The sequence below is a fragment of the Colletotrichum chrysophilum genome (assembly GCF_026319265.1).
Source record: "Colletotrichum chrysophilum strain AFK26 chromosome Unknown scaffold_45, whole genome shotgun sequence".
Taxonomy (NCBI): domain Eukaryota; kingdom Fungi; phylum Ascomycota; class Sordariomycetes; order Glomerellales; family Glomerellaceae; genus Colletotrichum; species Colletotrichum chrysophilum.
In genome coordinates, this window is record NW_026517332.1 from 252,786 (window position 1) to 272,457 (window position 19,672).

The 19,672-nt window shown below is 54.8% G+C and overlaps 4 protein-coding genes across 4 annotated transcripts; all 4 read left to right on the top strand.

Moving 5' to 3' along the window:
* Positions 1-1,067: 1,067 nt before the first annotated feature.
* On the top strand, positions 1,068-6,183 carry COL26b_006257 (uncharacterized protein; the record flags this gene model as incomplete). The annotated part of the gene is made up of 2 exons (XM_053179080.1): positions 1,068-5,665; positions 5,799-6,183. 2 exons carry the CDS (start codon positions 1,068-1,070, stop codon positions 6,181-6,183), a joined length of 4,983 nt encoding a protein of 1,660 aa, XP_053037021.1.
* Positions 6,184-11,103: 4,920 nt separating this feature from the next.
* COL26b_006258 (uncharacterized protein) lies at positions 11,104-12,856 on the top strand (the record flags this gene model as incomplete). Its single annotated transcript, XM_053179081.1, has 2 exons — positions 11,104-12,662; positions 12,715-12,856. 2 exons carry the CDS (start codon positions 11,104-11,106, stop codon positions 12,854-12,856), a joined length of 1,701 nt encoding a protein of 566 aa, XP_053037022.1.
* Positions 12,857-13,663: 807 nt separating this feature from the next.
* COL26b_006259 (uncharacterized protein) lies at positions 13,664-14,552 on the top strand (the record flags this gene model as incomplete). Its single annotated transcript, XM_053179082.1, has 2 exons — positions 13,664-13,803; positions 13,913-14,552. The coding sequence occupies 2 exons, from the start codon at positions 13,664-13,666 to the stop codon at positions 14,550-14,552; spliced, it is 780 nt and encodes a 259-aa protein (XP_053037023.1).
* A 2,048-nt stretch (positions 14,553-16,600) lies between these two features.
* Positions 16,601-17,733, top strand: COL26b_006260 (uncharacterized protein; the record flags this gene model as incomplete). Its single annotated transcript, XM_053179083.1, has 2 exons — positions 16,601-17,253; positions 17,310-17,733. 2 exons carry the CDS (start codon positions 16,601-16,603, stop codon positions 17,731-17,733), a joined length of 1,077 nt encoding a protein of 358 aa, XP_053037024.1.
* Between the last annotated feature and the right edge of the window lie 1,939 nt (positions 17,734-19,672).

The window sequence follows — 19,672 nt, forward strand, 5'->3', positions numbered from 1 at the left end:
TGCCCTGGCAGTGAAGAACTCTCCCAAATTTCCATCCATGGTTGAAAATGGGTTTCTTGGACGACAGCACCCAGGCCAGGATGGTCGACGTGTCGCCGAGCAGAATGGGGCAGACAATGACATGTGTCGAATCGGTGGAGGCGTGCTCATCCACGATCCCCCGGGGACGTGCCTGAACCACGTTCTGGTAGATCCCGTCGTCCACATCGTCCTTGCAATGTTGGGCATCTTTGCGACTGCCCTGCGCAGAAGCGCCAGTCCAGGCCCAGAGAAAGCAGACGACAGGCCAATTGACAGTGGGCGGAGGCGGGGCGGAGGGCCGTGCAACGGAAGATTCGCTCGACAAGTCTCCACTTTAAAAAGCCGGGCGGGTGCGACGCAGGGGCCACTCGAGTGACTAGCCACCAGAATTTCTGGGCGTTTTTTGACTGGGCACTCAGTGTTGGACACACCCTGGTTGCAAGGGGGCTGGTTGCCGCAGTCCGCTTACCTCTTGCAGCAGTAAACAAACAAACTGCCTTATCAGGTCCCGTCGCCCTCCCCCTCCTCCCCTCCATCCACCATTGCCCGACCTTCAAACGACCCAACATCCCACCCACACTTGGTCGTTGACGAGATTGCGACCACGCTTGTCAATTGTAGTGGCTGGTGGGTTGCCATCATTAATCGTCCTTGACAAACAAGGCCAATATTTCTTTCCCGTCATCGTTGTCGACGTTGCCCTTGCAGCGCCATCAACCGTCGACTTATTCTCTTTGTTTGCGCAGTGCGCGCCGAGTCCGAACTTCATTCCTCCTCCTCGCGCTCAAAGCGCCGCCGCAGGTCGCTTCGGAATTTCCAACTTTGCTCTCTCGTCTTGTTTGGTCCTTTTCGAAGCACCATAGAACCGAGAGAAGACCAATAGTCCGCCCGACCCGGACCCGAGACCAAAGGTCGAACATAATTCAACTCATCGCATACCATACGACGTCCGAAAAAGGCGCCCTAATGTTGTCATCCGAATTCCTGAGCCCACAGATTCTTCAGCGCAGGCTTCCTCCGGTATCCTAATCATTTCATCGCCCAACATGTCGTACCGGCCACACCCTCTCAGACAGTCACATACTCTGGACTACCCCAGCAACATCAATCGGCAGTCCTCCACAACCTCTTCCGTTGCCTCGTCAGGGTACTCTCTATACTCCGATAACAGCCGAGCCAGCACCCAGATTTCGTCGGTTTCCAGCGGATACACTCATAAGAGAGGCAAGAGTGATGGTTCCCGTCTTCACCACGTATCGTTCGGAGGAGAGAATCTTGACCACAAGAAGGACGAGAACCTCTATTCTATGGCCCGACAATCACTTCGCCCGCTTGCTCAAGCTCCCGCCCCGACATCATCCACACCTTCGTCCCCGACAGCCTCGACACCTTCTCCTCCTCGTCACAGACCTCGCCACGAGCGCACACAAACCGTCGACATTGGCAAGCTATCACATACCCAATATGACGGTAGCACATCTCCCACACCGCTGTCCCGAACGCTCACAATTCGGCCAAACTCGATGTTACTCAGCCGTTCCGATACCATTCGAGCAGGAAGTGCCGCTCTTCCTCACGCCCATGAACCCCCGGTACCCGTCCACTCGGCAGCACTAGCCAGACCGGATCTCGAAAAGCTTGGCCGTTCATCAACAAGCCAGCTCCGTACTCTGTCCAAGCTCGCTCAGTCCGAATCCGCTGAGGATTTCACCATTACTTCGCCAGCACAGGAGGTGGTAGGACTTAGGGGCCGCCGCAGACTACAGAGAGCTGAACAGCCGAATAACAATCGCCAACGAGCCGGTGGCTATGGCTGGGAAGGCAGAAATTGGATGGACAAACAACGCCAGTTTCTCCAGGCCTACGAGTATCTCTGCCATATTGGTGAAGCAAAGGAGTGGATTGAAGATGTTATTCACAGGGCAATTCCTCCTATTGTTGAGCTTGAAGAAGCTCTCCGAGACGGAGTCACACTCGCAGAGGTTGTCGAAGCTCTCAACCCTGAACGTCGGTTCCGTATCTTTAGGCACCAAAAGCTGCAATTCCGACATTCCGACAACATTGCCATTTTCTTTCGATACCTCGATGAAGTCGAGCTCCCTGACCTCTTCAGATTCGAGTTGATCGACTTGTACGAGAAGAAAAACATCCCTAAAGTCATCTACTGTATCCACGCTCTGAGTTGGCTCCTATTCAGAAAAGGGATCGTCGACTTTCGCATCGGCAACCTCGTTGGTCAGCTTGAGTTTGAGCACCACGAGCTTGAGGCCATGCAAAAAGGCCTTGATAAACTCGGGGTTAATATGCCCACTTTCGGTAATATGGGAGCTGATTTTGGTGTGGAGCCTGCGACCCCAGAGCCAGAGGAGACTGAAGATGAAAGGATCGACCGCGAATTGGCAGAGAACGAGGAGTCCATTGTAGAGCTCCAAGCTCAAGTTCGCGGCGCCGTTGTGAGGATGCGCCTGGGAGACACTATGCAGCAGCTTTGGGACGCCGAACACATGTTCATCGATCTTCAATCTCGTATCAGAGCGGATTGGTCACGTCAAATCGTCGGCTACCGGCTTCAGATGAGACGTTTTGCCGTCGATCTCCAAAGCACTGCCCGCGGATTCCTCGTTCGAAACCGGATGGCCAACAAAGAACGTTTCTGGAAAGGTTTGGAGCCCGACATCCTGGAGCTTCAAAGTCTTATTCGGGCCAAGAAGGTCCGCGACGAGGTACGAGACCAGAGATCTCAGTTGGTTCAGCATGCCGGCCCCGTTCGAGAAATCCAAGCAGCGTTTAGGGGCTTCTTGGTCCGCAAGGAGCTCGTTACTCAGCAGCAAGAGACTGTTCAGACTTCTGGAGAGGTTCGAGACCTCCAGGCGGCAGTTCGCGGAATGCTGTTGAGAGGACGCGTTTCTGATGACCTCCACCTCCTGGACAGACAAGTCGACAGCATTACTAGCCTGCAGGCTGCTGCTCGGGCTTTGCTGACTAGAAGCCAGATATCGCTGGAGCAAGAGCATCTCCAAGCCTTTGCACCGCAGTGGACTGCGCTCCAAGCCGCGTTCAGGGGCAAGTCAGTTCGCTCAGACGTCGCAGCCACCAAGGCTGAACTGGGTCAACACGCCTCGGAGATCGAGAACCTTCAAGCCCACATCCGTGCCGGGGCCGTACGGCGTGATGTCGCGCAATTGCTCGATGAGCTCAGCAGCCACGAATCCGCTATCATCGATCTGCAATCAATCTCCCGCGGGACGCTTGAGCGACGCCGTATTGCCGCTGATCAGGACGCTCTCATCCGTGTCGAGCCCAAGATTACCAAGTTACAGGCTCGCATCAGAGGCCAACTGCACCGCCAGCAGCACCATGCACTCCTGGAGGAACTTGAGTCCCACACCGCCGAAGTTGAGAAGCTGCAGGGTCTGGCCCGCGCCATGATGGTGAGAGGCAACGTCTTTGACCTCATCTCTAACATCGAGGCCGAGGATGCAGCCATCACCGAGATCCAGGCCGCTGCCAAGGCTTTCACAGTTCGCGCCAAGTTCCAGGAGAAGAAGCGCTTCTTTAAGGAGAACATGGAAAAGGTCGTCAAGATCCAAAGTCTTGTCAGAGCCAAGATTCAAGGTGATGCGTACAAGAGTCTTACCCATGGCAAGGACCCACCAGTCAACGCTGTCAAGAACTTCGTGCACCTGCTCAACGACAGTGATTTTGATTTCAACGAGGAGATCGAGTTTGAGAGGATGCGCAAGACCGTGGTTCAGCAAGTCCGCCAGAACGAGATGCTCGAACAGTACATCGATCAACTCGACATCAAGATCGCACTGCTCGTGAAGAACAAGATCACACTGGACGAAGTTGTGAGACACCAGAGCAACTACGGCGGCAGCTCAATCGGCCTCTTGGCCAATGCTTCCATGTCTTCCACCAACCACTTCGACTTGAAGGCCCTCAACAAGAGCTCCCGCAAGAAGCTGGAATCCTACCAGCAGCTCTTCTTCAACCTCCAGACTCAGCCGCAATATCTTGCGCGACTGTTCAAGCGCATCCGTGAGCAAGGAACACCCGAGAAGGAATGCAAGAGAATTGAGCATCTCATCATGGGTCTCTTTGGTTATGCCCAGAAGCGGCGTGAGGAGTACTACCTCCTCAAGCTTCTCGCCAGAGCCATGAGAGAGGAGGTGGAGAGCAGCAGAACGTTGCAGGACTACCTTCGCGGCAATTACTTCTGGACCAAGGTTCTTGGCAACTACACCCGATCTCCTCGCGATCGCAAGTTCTTGCGTGAACTTCTCGGGCCCATTGTCCGCGATAACATTGTTGAGGACCCCGCCCTCGACCTTGAGAGCGACCCTCTGCAGATTTACAGAGCTGCCATCAACAATGAGGAGCTGCGGACCGGCCGTCCAAGCCGGCGTCCGCTGGACGTTCCGCGTGAGGTTGCTATCAAAGACCCTGAAACCAGAGACCTCTTCATCGACCATCTGCGCGACCTTCGGGAGATTTGCGATCAGTACCTGTTGGCTTTGGAAGACCTTCTGCCCAAGATGCCATACGGCCTTCGTTTCCTTTGCCGACAGATGTACGAGAATCTCTGCCAGCAATTCAAGAAGGATCCGCAACACCACCACCTCCAAGTTGTCACCAACTGGATCTGGCGTTTCTACCTGCAGCCTGCGGTTACCTCACCAGAGAATGTCGGTGTCATTGAGAAGCAATTAAGCCCCCTCCAGAAGCGCAATCTGGGTGAGGTTGCAAAGGTCCTCGGTCAGATCGCGTCTAGCAGACCTTTCGGCGGCGAGAACATCTATCTGCAACCCCTCAACGCATTTGTTCAGGAGTCGTGCGAGCGTCTGGCGGAGATTACCCACGAGCTCATCTCTGTTCCCGATGCCGAACGCAACTTTGACATTGACGAGTTCAACGACCTGTATTCGAAGCACAAGCCCACCCTTTACATAAAGATGCCAGACATCTTCGCCATCCACAACCTTGTCGCTAGCGAGCTGCCGTCAATATGCCCAAACAGAGACGACATCGTTCGTGAAATCTTGCAGGATCTCGGTAGTGCTAAGAACAACGAGAACGAGATGCTTGCGGCGGGATCATCAGATATTCAAATGTACCTGACACCGAAGCTGCACGACGTCGAAGATCCAGATGCAGAGGTTAAGGCACTCTTCATGGAGACGAAGCGATGCATCTTGTACATTATCCGTGTACAGACGGGCGCCAACCTCCTGGAGATTCTCGTCAAGCCGATCTCGGATGAAGACGAGCACAAGTGGCTGTCAGTCCTGCGCGACGACTTTGCAAACGAAGACAGCACGAAGGGCGCGTACTCGGACGCCCACATGGTGGACGTGACACGCATGTCCTACTACGACCTCAAGCGGACTGCGTTGGAGAACATCATGAGACTGGAGCACATGGGTAGAATTTCCAAGCACAACTACTACCAGGACATCCTCAACGCCATCGCCCTCGATATCAGGACCAAGAGCCGAAGACGTGTGCAACGCCAGCGTGAGCTCGAAGGCGTCAGGTTGACCCTTTCCAACCTTCACGAGAAGGCCAAGTACCTCGAGCAGCAACGCAAGAGCTACGACGACTACATTGAATCTGCCATGATAACGCTGCAAAAGAACAAAGGGTAAGTCATTTTCTAATGTCACAACTGAATCCACGATGACCCCGGACGGATCTCCCTCCTTCATCCACCTCCCCACATTATAAGCACGGTCCAAGTGTGTCGCCATCGGCTGACTAAATTTCGTCATGAACAGAAAGAAACGGTTCCTGCTTCCGTTCACCAAGCAATACAACCATCAGCGCGAGCTGGAACGCAGCGGACGGGTCCCCAAGTTTGGCAGTTACAAATATAGCGCTCGGGCTCTCGCGGAGAAAGGCGTGCTCGTCGGATGGAGTGGCGTCACCGACTGGGAGAGAGTCAACCTCACCATTTCTTGTGATGAGGTTGGCGTGTTCAACCTCGAGGGCTCTCGTGGCCACATCCAGATGCCGGGAGCCAGCGCCTCCGTACCGATTGAGGGTCTTCTGCAGGCTCAGTTCGAGGCTCACCAGTTCATGAACCTCTTCGAGGGCAACCTCAAGCTGAACGTCAACTTGTTGTTGCATCTTCTGTACAAGAAATTCTACCGCACGCAATAAACAAGCGCGAGTGGCAGCAACACACACAGCAATGAGACATGGCTTGACGGGATGACTTGGGCATGGAGCGGTGTCGCGGGCGTGCGGATCTTTTTCTCTTACCCTCTTCGTTGGGACGCATCAAAACGAAGCATGTTACTTGGGCCGCATATTGGGTTGACTTGACACAGCAAGGCGAGGGCGGGTTCGGTCATCTTTACCTTTTTTCCTTTCCTTTTCTTTTTCAAGATTGCATTGCGGGGAAAACAAAAATTCGATCAACTGGGAGAGACATTGCTTGTAGGAGTAGGTATGTACGAGGAACACACACGAACACAACGACAACGGCAACACACGCACAGACATTCGTTGGGTGTTGTAGAGAATCGCTCCCATTCCCAAAGTGGCTTGAAGGAGGACTGCCGAAGTAGGGGAAGCGGGGAGCAAAAAAGGCCTGGAGAGAAGGCGGCGGCAGCGGCAGCGGAAGGCAAGGGACATCGGGAGCGGGATAGGACTGGGCATGGGAATGGGAATGGGACGGGGTTGGATGGATGCATATGTCGCACGCGAGACTAAGAGCGGCGAGAACTATGCTACTTAACTAGTTGATACCTTTTTGAATGTTAACCCGCATTGTTGAATATCTCTGTGCATGTGATATGTGTGTGGCCGATGCGTAAACGTGAACAATGTGTTTGAAGATGAGTGGCTGTGATACGTGCGATAGATAGCTAATGCACTTGCAACTGCTCCCTCCCCCGACGCTGGCCGTACGTCCTGGACACCACCATTTCTTGGATCAATGGACTTGGAAGACTGGAAGGGGAAAAAAAAAAAAAGAGTTTCTGGAGCTTGAAGGAAACGTGTACAATGTGTTTGAAAATGAGTGGTTCGTTTAGTTGATCGAAGGGGGTGGTGACGCTTTCCCCCACTACACTCTACGATTCTCAGCGTGACAGCCTTGTAGGTTTGTGGACGTTGGGTGCGCGCGTGAGCTGAATTGTTGTGGATTTTGCGCCAAGCGTTCGACGGCGAAACGCGAAGGGGTGGTCATGTGAGGCCCATTTCGAGACTTGAGATGATGAAAGGAAAGGGAAATCCGGGGTAAGGATAATGGGTCGCTATTGGCGAGGGCACGAGATCACGAGAGGTTGGCCGTTGCGGCTCGTCTGGATGGGAAGTCCTGGTGGGAGACTTTTCTACGGGTGATGTTGACAAGGGACCCAGCCAAGACCATGATGAGGCGGGCGGGGCTGTGAGGGACGACGAGGGAGGGTGATGGAGGAAGAGAGTGTGAGTGGTTGCGATAGCCGTGTGGGAAAAAATAAAGGGGGGCGTGATGTTCTAGGCCGATCATCGATCGCAAGCCGCCGTGGCCGATTCACGGGAAGAATTTCAGACGGACTTTCTGTGTTGCTTGGTAGATTATCATATTCCACTTTGTTCATAAGAGGGGCAACGCCGGCTGGGTTGGGTGACGGGGGAGATGCAATGTCTGGGGATGTTTGGTGTTAGTTGTTTCGCTGTTATGGAGATGTGCTGGATTGGTGCATAATCTGTCAGCCTTCTCGACGAGGGAAGGTTGGGTTCGTTGGCGCGCGATGCAAGATGGTGGGCATGGCAGAGGACCCCTGGGCTTGTCTTGGTTCGGGACTCGGTGAGTGGGTTGTTGGAGGTGGACTGGTGGTTTGTCTTTGTCTGATGCATGTTGAAGCGAGCGGCCAGGTTCGGGATGTGCGTCTGGTTTGCTTGGGAGGCGCAGCGCGAAGTAGCTTGGCGTGATATGCGTGTTGCGGGATGTTCGGGGCACACAAGCGCAGCAGGTCTAGCCCAGTCACTGCTTGCCAGTGAGTGGCAGGATAGCTGCACATCAGTCACCTAAGGCGGCGACCGTCTTTGCCAATGGCGCTGATTCCAAAACGCCATTTATGCATTTAGTGGGTGAGACGGGGGGAGTGATGACCATCAGATGATCACCCAATACCATGCAGGCGGACTGTAAAGGGGCGCGAGTGACGAGGACAACAGCCGAAAACGAAGATGAGCCATGGCACTGCTGATGGTCGGGGAAGAGGGAGCACCGGGGCAGAGCAGACGGAAGAGCAGGGCAACGAAAAATCCCGTGGATGGATCGCCGGGCATTTTGTGATCCTCGCATCCCATGATGGAAGCTCGGGAAGATGGAGCCTTGATGGCGCTGTTCCTGCAGGCGAATGGATGGATTTGGTCGATGATGAAACGAATCGAAAGCAATTTGACTCGGATTCCGCTGTTTTAGTTGATGAAGCAATAACGGAGTGCGATGATGTGATTGCGGCATGGCTGACGGGATGGACGCCGGGGCCACCTTCGCCAGCGGTAAAAGTAGAAATCAGATTTCGAATACGGCGAGCTGGCGCGTGCGTCACGCTTCCTTGGCTTAGCAAGCATGGGTCGAAAGCCAGATGATTCAGAGAGGCGGTCTTTTTGGCATTGCGGCGCAACATGCTCCACGTCTCACGGTAAGGCGAAAGAAAAGAAGGCAATGGCGTGACCGGGCAGCCGTGAAGGTAACCCCGCAATTGCGGGGTCGGAGGCGGCTCCAGGTCGGAGCTGGACGCCATCACGACATTTCCTAAGCTTCTCGATGGTGGAATCGCCATGCCCTTGGAGATCGGCTTCGAGATGTGCGGTAGCCCAGAAATGTCAAGGGCGCTGGTGTAAAACCCGGAGAAGGCGTGGATGCTCGCGATGGCGACATCGGCTGTTGCTCCGAAGGCCCGTTCCTCACCCACACCGAGCGAGTCTGGAGAGAGTGCCCCGTTCACTGCAATTCGTAACCACGGCGTTGGTGTCGTGTGTCCTACCCTACATGCGTATACTGGGGCTTTTTCGGGGGCCGTGGAGAGCCCAGAGATGCGGAATGGAGACATCCTTGACAATCAGGTTGATGCTAAGTGGGCAGCTTTGATATCTCGGTCGAGACCCATGGTGCCGGGTTGTTTCGCGTGTCCTGTCTTCCGGTCTTATCTGTGGAGAGGTGTAGTTGACGAGCAAACGGCGTCCTCCGCAATTTTGATCGCGTGCACGCAGAACGGCAGCACAGGAACGCAACCACACAACCCCTCATGAGAGAGGACGTTGACAAGAAAAATTCTCGGTGTACCCTCGTCGCACGTCAAGCATATCTGTCCAATGATGCCAGCTAATCGGAGGAGAGCCTGACATGGGTTTGAGCGACGCTTATGCAGGTTGGGCACTGGTCTCTGGGTAATTGTCCAGATGCAGGTGGGCGATTGCGGTTTAGTGGTCGAGATCCAGGGGTCCAAGTAGCAGGGAAGACGACGTAGTGCCTCTTTGATGGTTGTGTAATCCATCCATCCGCCGGTATCCGTACCACCTTAGGCGGTACAGAGAACGATATTCCTGCTTGAAGCATAAGCCGTCGGCCGGGTCGGTGTCAGTCGCCGGGGTACCAATCCGAAGATGCCTGATCATGGGAGAGGCACGAGAGACGGGCGACAGGCAGGCCCATGCTTGTTGTTCTAGAAGGTCTAGCCGACCGTTTTGGAGGCTTTTCGCTGCTTTTCCGTTTGTGGTAGATCTCTCACACCGCCATCTATCGCCTCGCTGGCGCACATCGTGACGAAGTGGAAAAAACTGCACAGACTGACAGACCACGCACCGCGTCTAACCAGATGGCGAAGGAGCTAGACGGTGAGCTGTTGGTCAACTGGAGTCGGACGGGGAAGATGTTGCTTCTTTATGATGCAAACACGGCAACACGGAGATTATGCCGCGAGACAATCGATATGCTGCAAGTATTGGGAGGCTTGGAAGCTGCGTGACTGGCTGGTGGATGCTCCGCTTGGGACAATTCGCCATAGGCTGATCGAAATGCGCAATCTTTGACACATGCGACGACCTGTCCTCGTTGGGGACCGAGCTGCGGACTAGCGCGTGCTGTGTAGCGGCATGAAGGACCATTACGAAGCAGGGAGAAGCTCGAAGAAGCAGGCAGGGCAGAGCATGTCGGAGGGTCTCTGGCAGCAGACATTTGATGACTTTCCCGCATTACCTAAGTCGCACACCGCGGACACAGGAATTGGCGGCGGCGTTGGGCTCCGACTGCCTGCTCCAGTTGAGGGTGAGGGTGAGGGCAGGATTGGACTGCGCTGGACGGAAGTTGCTCATCTTTTTCTGGGCATGGATCTTGAACACTGGTCAGCTGCACCCCCGTGACATTGCATGAGTCGGGAAAGCTCCACAAAGCCGGCGGGCCAGTTCAGGCGATGCCACGGTGGGTTGAGTGAGAAGCGGCGCTGTCTGGGGTATCCTTATCAGCACCACACCTCAACCATCTCTGTATCCGTGGCAGGTCGTCTAGTTGCATAGATACTGTGGTTGCATAGCGTCGCGCCCCGTTTGGCGCTCTGTCTCTCTCTCGTCCACGCCTGCTCAGGTGGCCTCCTTCTCCACGTCCCGCCGCTCTTTCCTATCGGACACGCAGGGCCCCGGGGATGGTTCTCGAGGGGAGGGACGTGGACTCCCATCTGTGACTGTGGTGTGGACTAATCGTTCTTTCCCTCGCGCGCCCTCCCCTTGAGCCAAGCAACGCCCAATTTGTTAAATGACGGCGCCTCCCACATACAACTTCGACTGGCTTTTCCCTTTTCTGTCTCATCATCTTCAAAGTTCGGCTGGTTGAAGCTTTTTTACCTTTGCCTTTGCCTTTGCCCCTGCCCTTGGTCACTTACAACAAACACTACCCGTTCTCATCATCACCATCCAACACCTACCAACTTTGTTGTCACCGTCTTGACCGCCTATTTTTCTGTCCAGACTTGCCTGCCCGTTTCTCACACCAGTCAGGCACGCATCACCAACCTTTTATTGTTCCAAGGCATCGTCCTTTTACATCGAGAGTCCATCCTCCTCTGCCCGTTGGCGTCCGTGAGCAAAATGGCTCCCGACCTCAACTCTCTCCCCTCCTCGCCTCTGGCCCAGCCTATTGGCAAGTCGGCCAACGCCAATGGCAATGGCGCCGCGCCGGCCAAGCAGCCCAACATTCTCTTCATCATGGCCGACCAGCTCGCTGCTCCTCAACTCAAGATGTACAACCCGGAATCTCAGATCAAGACCCCAAACCTTGATGCCCTAGCTGCCCAGTCCGTCCAGTTCGACTCGGCCTACTGCCCTTCACCACTCTGCGCGCCATCCCGCATGAGTTTGATCTCAGGACTTCTTCCCATGAAGATCGGCGCGTATGACAACGCTGCTCAGATTTCCAGTGAAATTCCTACTTACGCCCACTACCTGCGGTTGAAGGGCTACCAGACGGCGCTTGCTGGCAAGATGCACTTCATCGGAGACCAGCTGCACGGCTATGAGACCCGCCTCACCAGCGACATCTACCCAGGCGATTTCGGCTGGGCCGTCAACTGGGATGAGCCCGACACCCGGCTTGAGTGGTACCACAACTCCAGCTCCATTCTTCAAGCCGGCACCTGTGTGCGAAGCAACCAGCTGGACTACGACGAAGAGGTCATGTACAAATCCTCCCAGTTCTTGTACGATCACGTTCGGGAGGACCCCGAGAAGAAGCGGCCTTTCGCTCTGACGGTGTCCCTGACTCACCCTCACGATCCGTACACTATTGAGGAGAAGTTTTGGGATCTCTACGAGGACGTTGACATTGCACTTCCAAAGGTCCGCATTCCCAAGGAAGAACAAGATCCCCACAGCAAGCGCCTCATGAAGGTCTGCGATCTTTGGGATTACGATTTCACCGATGAGCAAATCAAGCGGGCACGTCGCGCTTACTACGGAGCTGTGAGCTACGTCGATGACTGCGTTGGAAGACTTCTGTCCGTGCTCAAGAAGTGCGGTCTAGAGGATGACACTATCATCGTTTTCAGCGGCGACCACGGCGACATGCTTGGCGAGCGTGGGCTGTGGTACAAGATGAGCTACTTTGAGTCGTCTGTCCGAGTGCCCCTGTTCGTCCGCCACCCCAAGCAGTTTGAGCCTCACCGTGTTACCAAGAATGTCTCAACACTGGATATTCTCCCCACGTTGTGCGACCTGGTTGGCACTAAGCCTTTGCCCGGTCTGCCGATGGACGGAGTTTCACTGCTTCCCCATCTTCAGGGCAGGGAGGGCCACGACAAGGTTTACGCCGAGTACACCGGCGAGGGAACCGTCAGCCCACTGATGATGATTCGCGAGGGTCCCTGGAAGTACATTTACTGCCCAGCCGATGGCACGCAGCTGTTCAACCTCGAGCACGACCCCTTGGAGCTCGTCAACTTGGCATCCGGCAAGGCCCCGAAAGCCATTGAGGCGGAAGCCAAGGCCAAGCTGGAGGAGTATGCCACCGAGACGAAGGGCAAGTGGGACTTTGACGCCATCACCGAGGAGGTCCTGCAGTCTCAGCGCAAGCGCCGCCTTGTGTGGTCTGCTCTGACCAAGGGTGCTTTCACCAGCTGGGACCACAACCCCGAGGACGACGGCAGAACGAAGTGAGTCACCCAGCAATTGAGTTTGGTGTCCAATACTAATTACCTCTCAAAGGTACATCCGTTCTCAGATCCCCCTCGACGACCTTGAGCGCCGCGCCCGCTACCCGGCTGTCGACACCTACGGCAGGGTGATTGGCTCCGCCGTCGCCGGACACCGCGTTTTGGTTGACCAAGCTGGTTCTCATGGCCAGTAAACGCTTTTGAACGATTTTTAATGATGATGACCATGTAAAATGCATTATTGGGATGGCGTTCGGATATATCATGGGAGCTAGCCACGCATTTCTTCTCTTTCGCTGATGTCCACATTGCAAATCATAGCGTTTGAGCAAAGATACCAGACGGATCATGCTCCTCTGTATATCATCTTTTTTGATGAGGGTCACGAGAAACAGACCCCAGATAGCAAATTGACTACAATCATATATATCACATGACCAAAATTGAGTGTAATGCCACGGTGAGAGCTAGTTTGTGCCCCTGGAGCGTCGAGGTAAACTTCGCCTAGAAATGCCCGATGCTGCCGTTTGGAAGGAGCTGCCGCGCTCGTCTGAAGGGGGGATCTGAAGAGAAGAAGTTTGTGCCTGTGACATGTGTGGAAGTTCAATGGTGAGGTCTCACTGGCTAGAGCTTCGATGAGAAGGTGGTGTCATCCTTGTCACGCACAGCGGGGATCCTTGCCCCTGCATCATTGGGGTCACCGCCCAGCCGAAGGCGGAGCTAGTGGACCCACACCTTCCCCGGCGGTTTTTTGAGCTTCTTGGAACCGCAACTCTTCTTCGGCCTTCGCTATGCAACAACACTCTGCGGCTTCGAGCTGTCGCAAACCACGCCGCCATCCGTGACAACCTTTCTGGTGACTGAATCACGTCTAATATATTCCAAATCCGCTGTACGGACCGGGAAATAGTCGGTGGTGGCAACCGCGACCGGAAAAAACACAGCAAGCCCTCTCGATTGTCGATCCCCTTCCTCTCACACATCCGACGACAAGCGCGACCATGGAGAAGCCCAACGCACTCGGCATCTCCGCTGATGATTTTAGGGCAATTGAACAGACGCGTCAGCGTCTCTTTCAGTTGTCTAACAGCATCCAGGGTCTGAAGATGGACGTGCTGAAGAGCAATCCGCTCCCGCCTCCGTATGTTTACAACCCCCCCCGACGGGCCTTTCATTTCAGCTAGGCTAGCTTTTCCTCCCCTCGTATGATGCCTCTTGATGTGCATTGACTAACTTTGGCGAGCCAATAGATCCTCTCTCCACGCCACATCTCAGATCCTCCTACGCAACCTGCAAAACCTCCTCGACAACCTGACCGAAAACATCCACGTCTTCCAGCACCTACACGTCTTCCCAGACGTCTCGTTTCCGGGACGTAACCAGGAGCATATCCTTGGTCAGCTCGTCCGCAAGAAATTGGAACCCGGCGTCGAGGAGTGGGTCGAGCGTGGCCGCGAGACGACTCGGGAACTCCGCGGGGAGGGAGAGGGTGACGGTGTCACGGCGGATGGCGAGGCTAAGCTGGAGGAGGTGTGGCGCGAAGTCCGCGCGTGGACTGTCGAGCGCGTACAGAAATATGTTCTTGAGGAGGCGGGCGATGTGTACACCGAGGAGGAACGCGAGAAGGGGGTCGAGAATGTGAGGACGGGGCTCAAGAGGGGCTTGGAGGAGGACGAAGATAGCGAAGACGAAGAGGGAGATGGAGACGAGGATGTCGTCATGGGAGGGCAGCAGCAGCAGCAGCAACAGCCGCCGCCGCCGAAGAGAACAGGCCCTGAGCCGGAGATGCTGTTCTGGTTCGAGGCGAACGGGGACTTCGACCTGAATCGAAATGTGGAGTTATTGAGTCGGGCGGGGACGAAGCGTGGGCCGATGGGGGCGAGGAAGTAGGGAAATATGCGCATGATACCCTGCCGCAGACGCGGCGTTCACTTGAAAACAATGCATTCACGTTGTATAAGGAGGAAGCTGCTGATCAGCTGCGATGTCGTACATGCCGTGCCGAGGTTGTTCTGTGGACCAGCTCCATTAAGTTTGCTCGCCGGCTGGGTCACTTGCAGCGACATTCGACGATTTGATCTCTCAGCGAAGAGCCGCAAACTGTCTCCGTGTTGGACGAGCACCTATATCAATTCGAACTGTGTGGTAAGCCGGATAAGGGGCTGGAGTCCAGCTACATTGAAGGGTTGTTGCCTGGGCTGCAACCTCTATCAGGGACCTTCACATTTAATAAAACAGTTCCGGGCAAACGTATCCCGAGGCCGTCTTGGCCCAGCGGCAAGTCAAAGATAGGGTGCAAAAACACTGGGCGTGCGTTAAGCCCTCAGGTTTTCGTAGGTTCGATCCCCGGTGGTCGAATTGAGCTTTATTTTCTTTTCTTTTTCTTCCCGCGTATACGTTTTGTCCTCCCGCCTCACCTGCCCCTCCAGGGCTACGGACACGTGCCTGGAGCCATCACGCAAACTGCCCACGATTGCGTTTAGATGAGCGGCTGCTGAGGCTGTTCTCAGTGCTATGGTACCTTAGCCTTGATGGGAAGGCACGGGATCTGGGGAACTTCCGTCATTCTGGCGGAATGAGTCAAACCGGAATCGCCCATGTTCTTCTCTGCTCACCGACTTCGCCTCAACCAGCAATTGACAGAACGCCCTGACTCAATTCCCGCCCTGACGTGATCCTGAACTCATCCTGGTCACTCGAACAGGTTCCAGAAGCCCCCTCGTCGAATTCGAAGCCTTAGAATCGCTTGCGTTATCGGCCCCCATCGCTCACGCGATGCTCTCCTCGTCCAGCCCCCAAGTTCTAGGTATCGGGAGCCCTCGGGAAGTGGAGATCTGGTTCCTGGCGCCTTTCCCAATCGTGACCACACGTCAGCCCGTAGGCTGTCTCCCCGCCCGAGTTGACAACCACGATGTCTCCACGATGTCTCCACATAGCGTCGTGGACGGTCCAGGGTTCTTCGGGCCGCAACGAGGCTCCACACCAGGTCTTCGTCTCTGGCAAGCTATTCCTGGACGACACGATAGCCGCCGCTCTGAAAAAGCCTTCGTAGGCCGAGAACCGAGGGCCTGCCATATCGGGGATGGGAGGCCTTTCCTTGCCGCAATGACACGATCGGACTTTTCGAGGCACTGAAGAATCTGCATGGAACGGAGACAGGACGAGAGCGGACATCGAATCGGTGTTGCCGAGCTACCTCTTGATGCCTCACCGCAAGAACGTCGTCCGTCAACAGTGCCATAGCAGCACAACCTTCGTCATCCTTTGGCTGTTGGGAAACCATCGGTCCTTAAGCGATTCCCGAGTCCATTTTGGGCGTCGATGGGGGCGGGTCTACCCCGGATCCTGAGCTTCCTCTTCGTCCATGCCTCTCTCCTGAAGAGTCACACTCTCGTGGTATTCTCCGTCTGTTGCCCGAAGCTCCGCTGAAGCAGATGTGCTGGCATCGTTGCCGTTCTGGGCTGAAACCTGCACCGATGGGGATGCAGAGGAGAAAACGCCGGGGTGCTGGTTTGTCCCCCTGTTTCCGCGGTGCTGGTGATTGGCTTCGTCGAAGCGCTGCGGATGGAAACTGTGGGTCTCGTGATGCGTTGGACCACGAGCCACTTCGACGTGGTGGAAGACGAGGCAATCACCTGGGCTCAATTGAAGCTCACCGCTAGATCCCAGTCCGATTGGGAAATTGGGCAAGGGGAAACGGGGCTGGCCTCGTGGTGCTGTCGATGTTCTACTGGATGGCCGAGTGGGCGTGGTTCTTCAGTGAGGAAGACCAACCACTCGCCGAACGACATTGGGCAATGCGTTGTGACCACGCATGTTGACTAATTGAGATTCTGGCCGTGAATAATTGAGGCTCGAAATCCCGTCTCGAAAATCTCAAGCTCATGATTCAGACAACAACAAACAACACGAGTCCAATGTCCGACCACCAGCAAGCAATGCACAAGACCGTCTCGCATGATACGCATCAGAGCGAGAAGCCGGTCTTGTCTCCGCGCTGCCTAGAGAGTACACCAGAGGCTTGCCCGTGCTCGGGCAGCCGTCTGGAAAGCTACTTCCGATTCTGCGATGCTGCCATCCGCAACGACAAGGCATTCGATAAGAATGCCATCACCAAGCTGGAGGATATCCTCAGCCACATGAGATCGAATCCCGATGTTGTTCCAAAGGGACTAGACGGCGGTCATCGTGAGCTTGTCGAGACTGCGGTCCGCATCGCTTTCATGACCGACTGCTCCGCGGTGGACCTCTCGGATGACGAGCTGGAAAAGGGCCACCCCAGTTCCGAATGGAAGAATGCGGAGCCCCTCAGCAAGTTCGTCGAGAGGTTCTTTGGCTCTGATCGGCCCAAATCTGGCGGCTTCCCTGATCAGCTTGGGACCGCAGACACCAAGGTCGATCTCAGAGCCACGAAGCTGAGAAAGACACTGGGCCTGTCCATTCGACCGACTGACGACATCCGCGATCATCTCAAGCTCGATCGAAAGACCATGACTCTCGAGGTCTTCCACTACACTGGCTTCATCAAGGAGCACCTCCGGCTCACAAGGAGCCTCCCCAGCAACTCCACCGTCCAAGATGCTCTCAAAGCGTATGATTACCCCATCAAAACCATGACATGCAGATGACTGACATTCCATTGTTCAGAGGAGCCCTTCCCCGCCAGTTGATGCTGGAGGTACTGGAGTCCCTGCAGGGCGTTCTGTTCCCAGTCTCGGACAGGAAATCCCGAAAGATGCTGGCATCTTTCGTCAAGAGCGGGGCTTTCGACCCAGACATTCAGAACATCGAGTTCGATACGATCAAGAACAAGGGGGAAGAGACGGTCCGCTTCGTTCACCTGGCGAAGCGACTGGAGGATCTCCACCACGAAGTCCTCAACCCAAAGCCCAGGAGTCTCTTGGAACGCCAACTCGACAGGCATATCGGCACCCGACGCATGATGCTTGCAACTTTGATCGGCGTCCTCTTCGCGGTCTTCCTGGGACTCTTCTCGCTGGCCATCAGCTCGTACCAAGCCTACATTGCTTACCAGGCGTGGCAACACCCGATGTCCCCCGCTGGAGCCTGAACTGCATAATGCGGGGTATCACGACACGACACGGATATCGGTCGCAGATCAGGGCGGAACGGTGAAGGCAGACTGGCATTTCTGGAGGTGTCTTTCCTTCATGTCGATTTCCTTTCAAAATCGAAAAAACATACGGCCTTACGCATGTGTCGGGAGGCAGTTAAGGTTGAATTTGACAACGTCAATGACCTCAGACGATCCACTGCTGCGCTGATGCTGGCACGTGCCGAGGAGGGCCGGGACGTTGTAACCGTTCGTCCAATCTTTCATGCCCGCCGATCGCCATCAACCCTGTTTCTTCCTAGCGTACCTGCCGTTTTTGGGAGCCCTTTTTGGGGTTTCTAGGAACAAAATGTTACGAGGGGAAGTCACAACGGATCGACATCTCGTTGCCTTTTGCGTCTTTCAAGACGAACTCTCAGGAACAGAGGATGGGCCTCTCTTTCCTGTCGCAACGATCTTCTTTTGGTTTCCCAGAGCATCCACGAAAAACCGGACGACGATTTCCTACAAAGAAGCTTTGGTGGTCGCAGATTCACCTGCCTGCCGTTGCCAAGACGTACTGTCCCAATTTCGAAGCTCTGAAACGACACAAATGCTTTCGACACCAATTCCCGCTGCGAATACAATCCAATTTCGCGGTTACTTTGTACCATGCAAGTCCATGGGAAGGCGGCGTAGACTTTTGTGTTGACCGCTCTTGGATCTAGCTTGGGTGCGGCTAAGGAGTGCCCATCAAAGGGTCCCTCCTGCACCGAGAACATGGTCTAAGCAGGTGTAACGGAACATCGTAAAGCCTTGCAGAGGCTGAGTGGAGGGGGCGGCGAGATATATCATGTTATGGGTTATTTCTGATGGTAGTACTGGTGAAGTTGATATTGAGGTGGAAATTGGTGCGGCTAAGTATGGCTTCACTTGGATGTGGCAGTGTTTTCTAGCTGTATTGGACCTGGCAAACACTTTCGGAGGAGGATCTAGACGATAGACAGCGAGCTCATAACCACAAAATGAATATCATTTGGGCCTGTCAAGCACACTGTTTTGGATTACTTTCAGTCAAAACATTGAACCACACCGCCAAGGCCAATTTCCATGTCTGCCAGCGATTGGCAAATCCCCAGGTGATACTCATGCCTTGACAACAAACCTTAGCGAGAGCCTCAACCCCATGCATATGTCAATCTTCTTGCAATCAGCCCTACAAAACCAAAAGGACGGCCCTTCCCTAATGAACGCCATGACGGCGCTCCCATTTCATCCTCTACAATATATAGAACCTCCCGAGTAGGGCTGAGATGACAGGGTTACCGGCTGATCCCCTTGGCATTACCGTTCAGCTTCAAATGCCATCAAACCTCCCACAATTACTGCACATGCACGCTGGCAATCAGATGCCTTACGATCAGTCCCGACCGCAAGCCAAAACCAACGCCTGGGATGTAGCAATGGTTTTGTAAGCCGTTTGAGCCGTCTCTCTGCCGCCCGCAACATCGCGTGGTTATCACTCTCGACGTGGACCATACTTCCTGCGAAGTCCTTTGGTTCGTTACCTTGGATTTCCCCAAAGGCAGTCTTCCCAAGGCTTCCTTACTCAATCTTCTGCCTCAAAGCTTCCTGTTCCTTGACCCTGGCGCCTCGAATGCCTTCAATGATCCTCGCTCCTACCCGCGAACACTACACCGTGAGCCCTTGCCGGCAATCGCAGTGCATGCGTGCCTACCTGCCTGTCTGCCTGCTTGTATGTGATCAGGAGCTTTTCGTGACGCGTCATGGGAAAGGGCAGGTCAACACGCCTGCCTAGTAGTATTTTTAACGTTGCCCCATTTTCCCTGGCGGAAGGAGGTCCAAAGCACCAACACTGTGAAAAGCGACCTAAGGGGGGGGGTTGTGTCCCTCCGCCTTCCCATTCTATCTCCGCACTTGCTCTATTAGATCATAT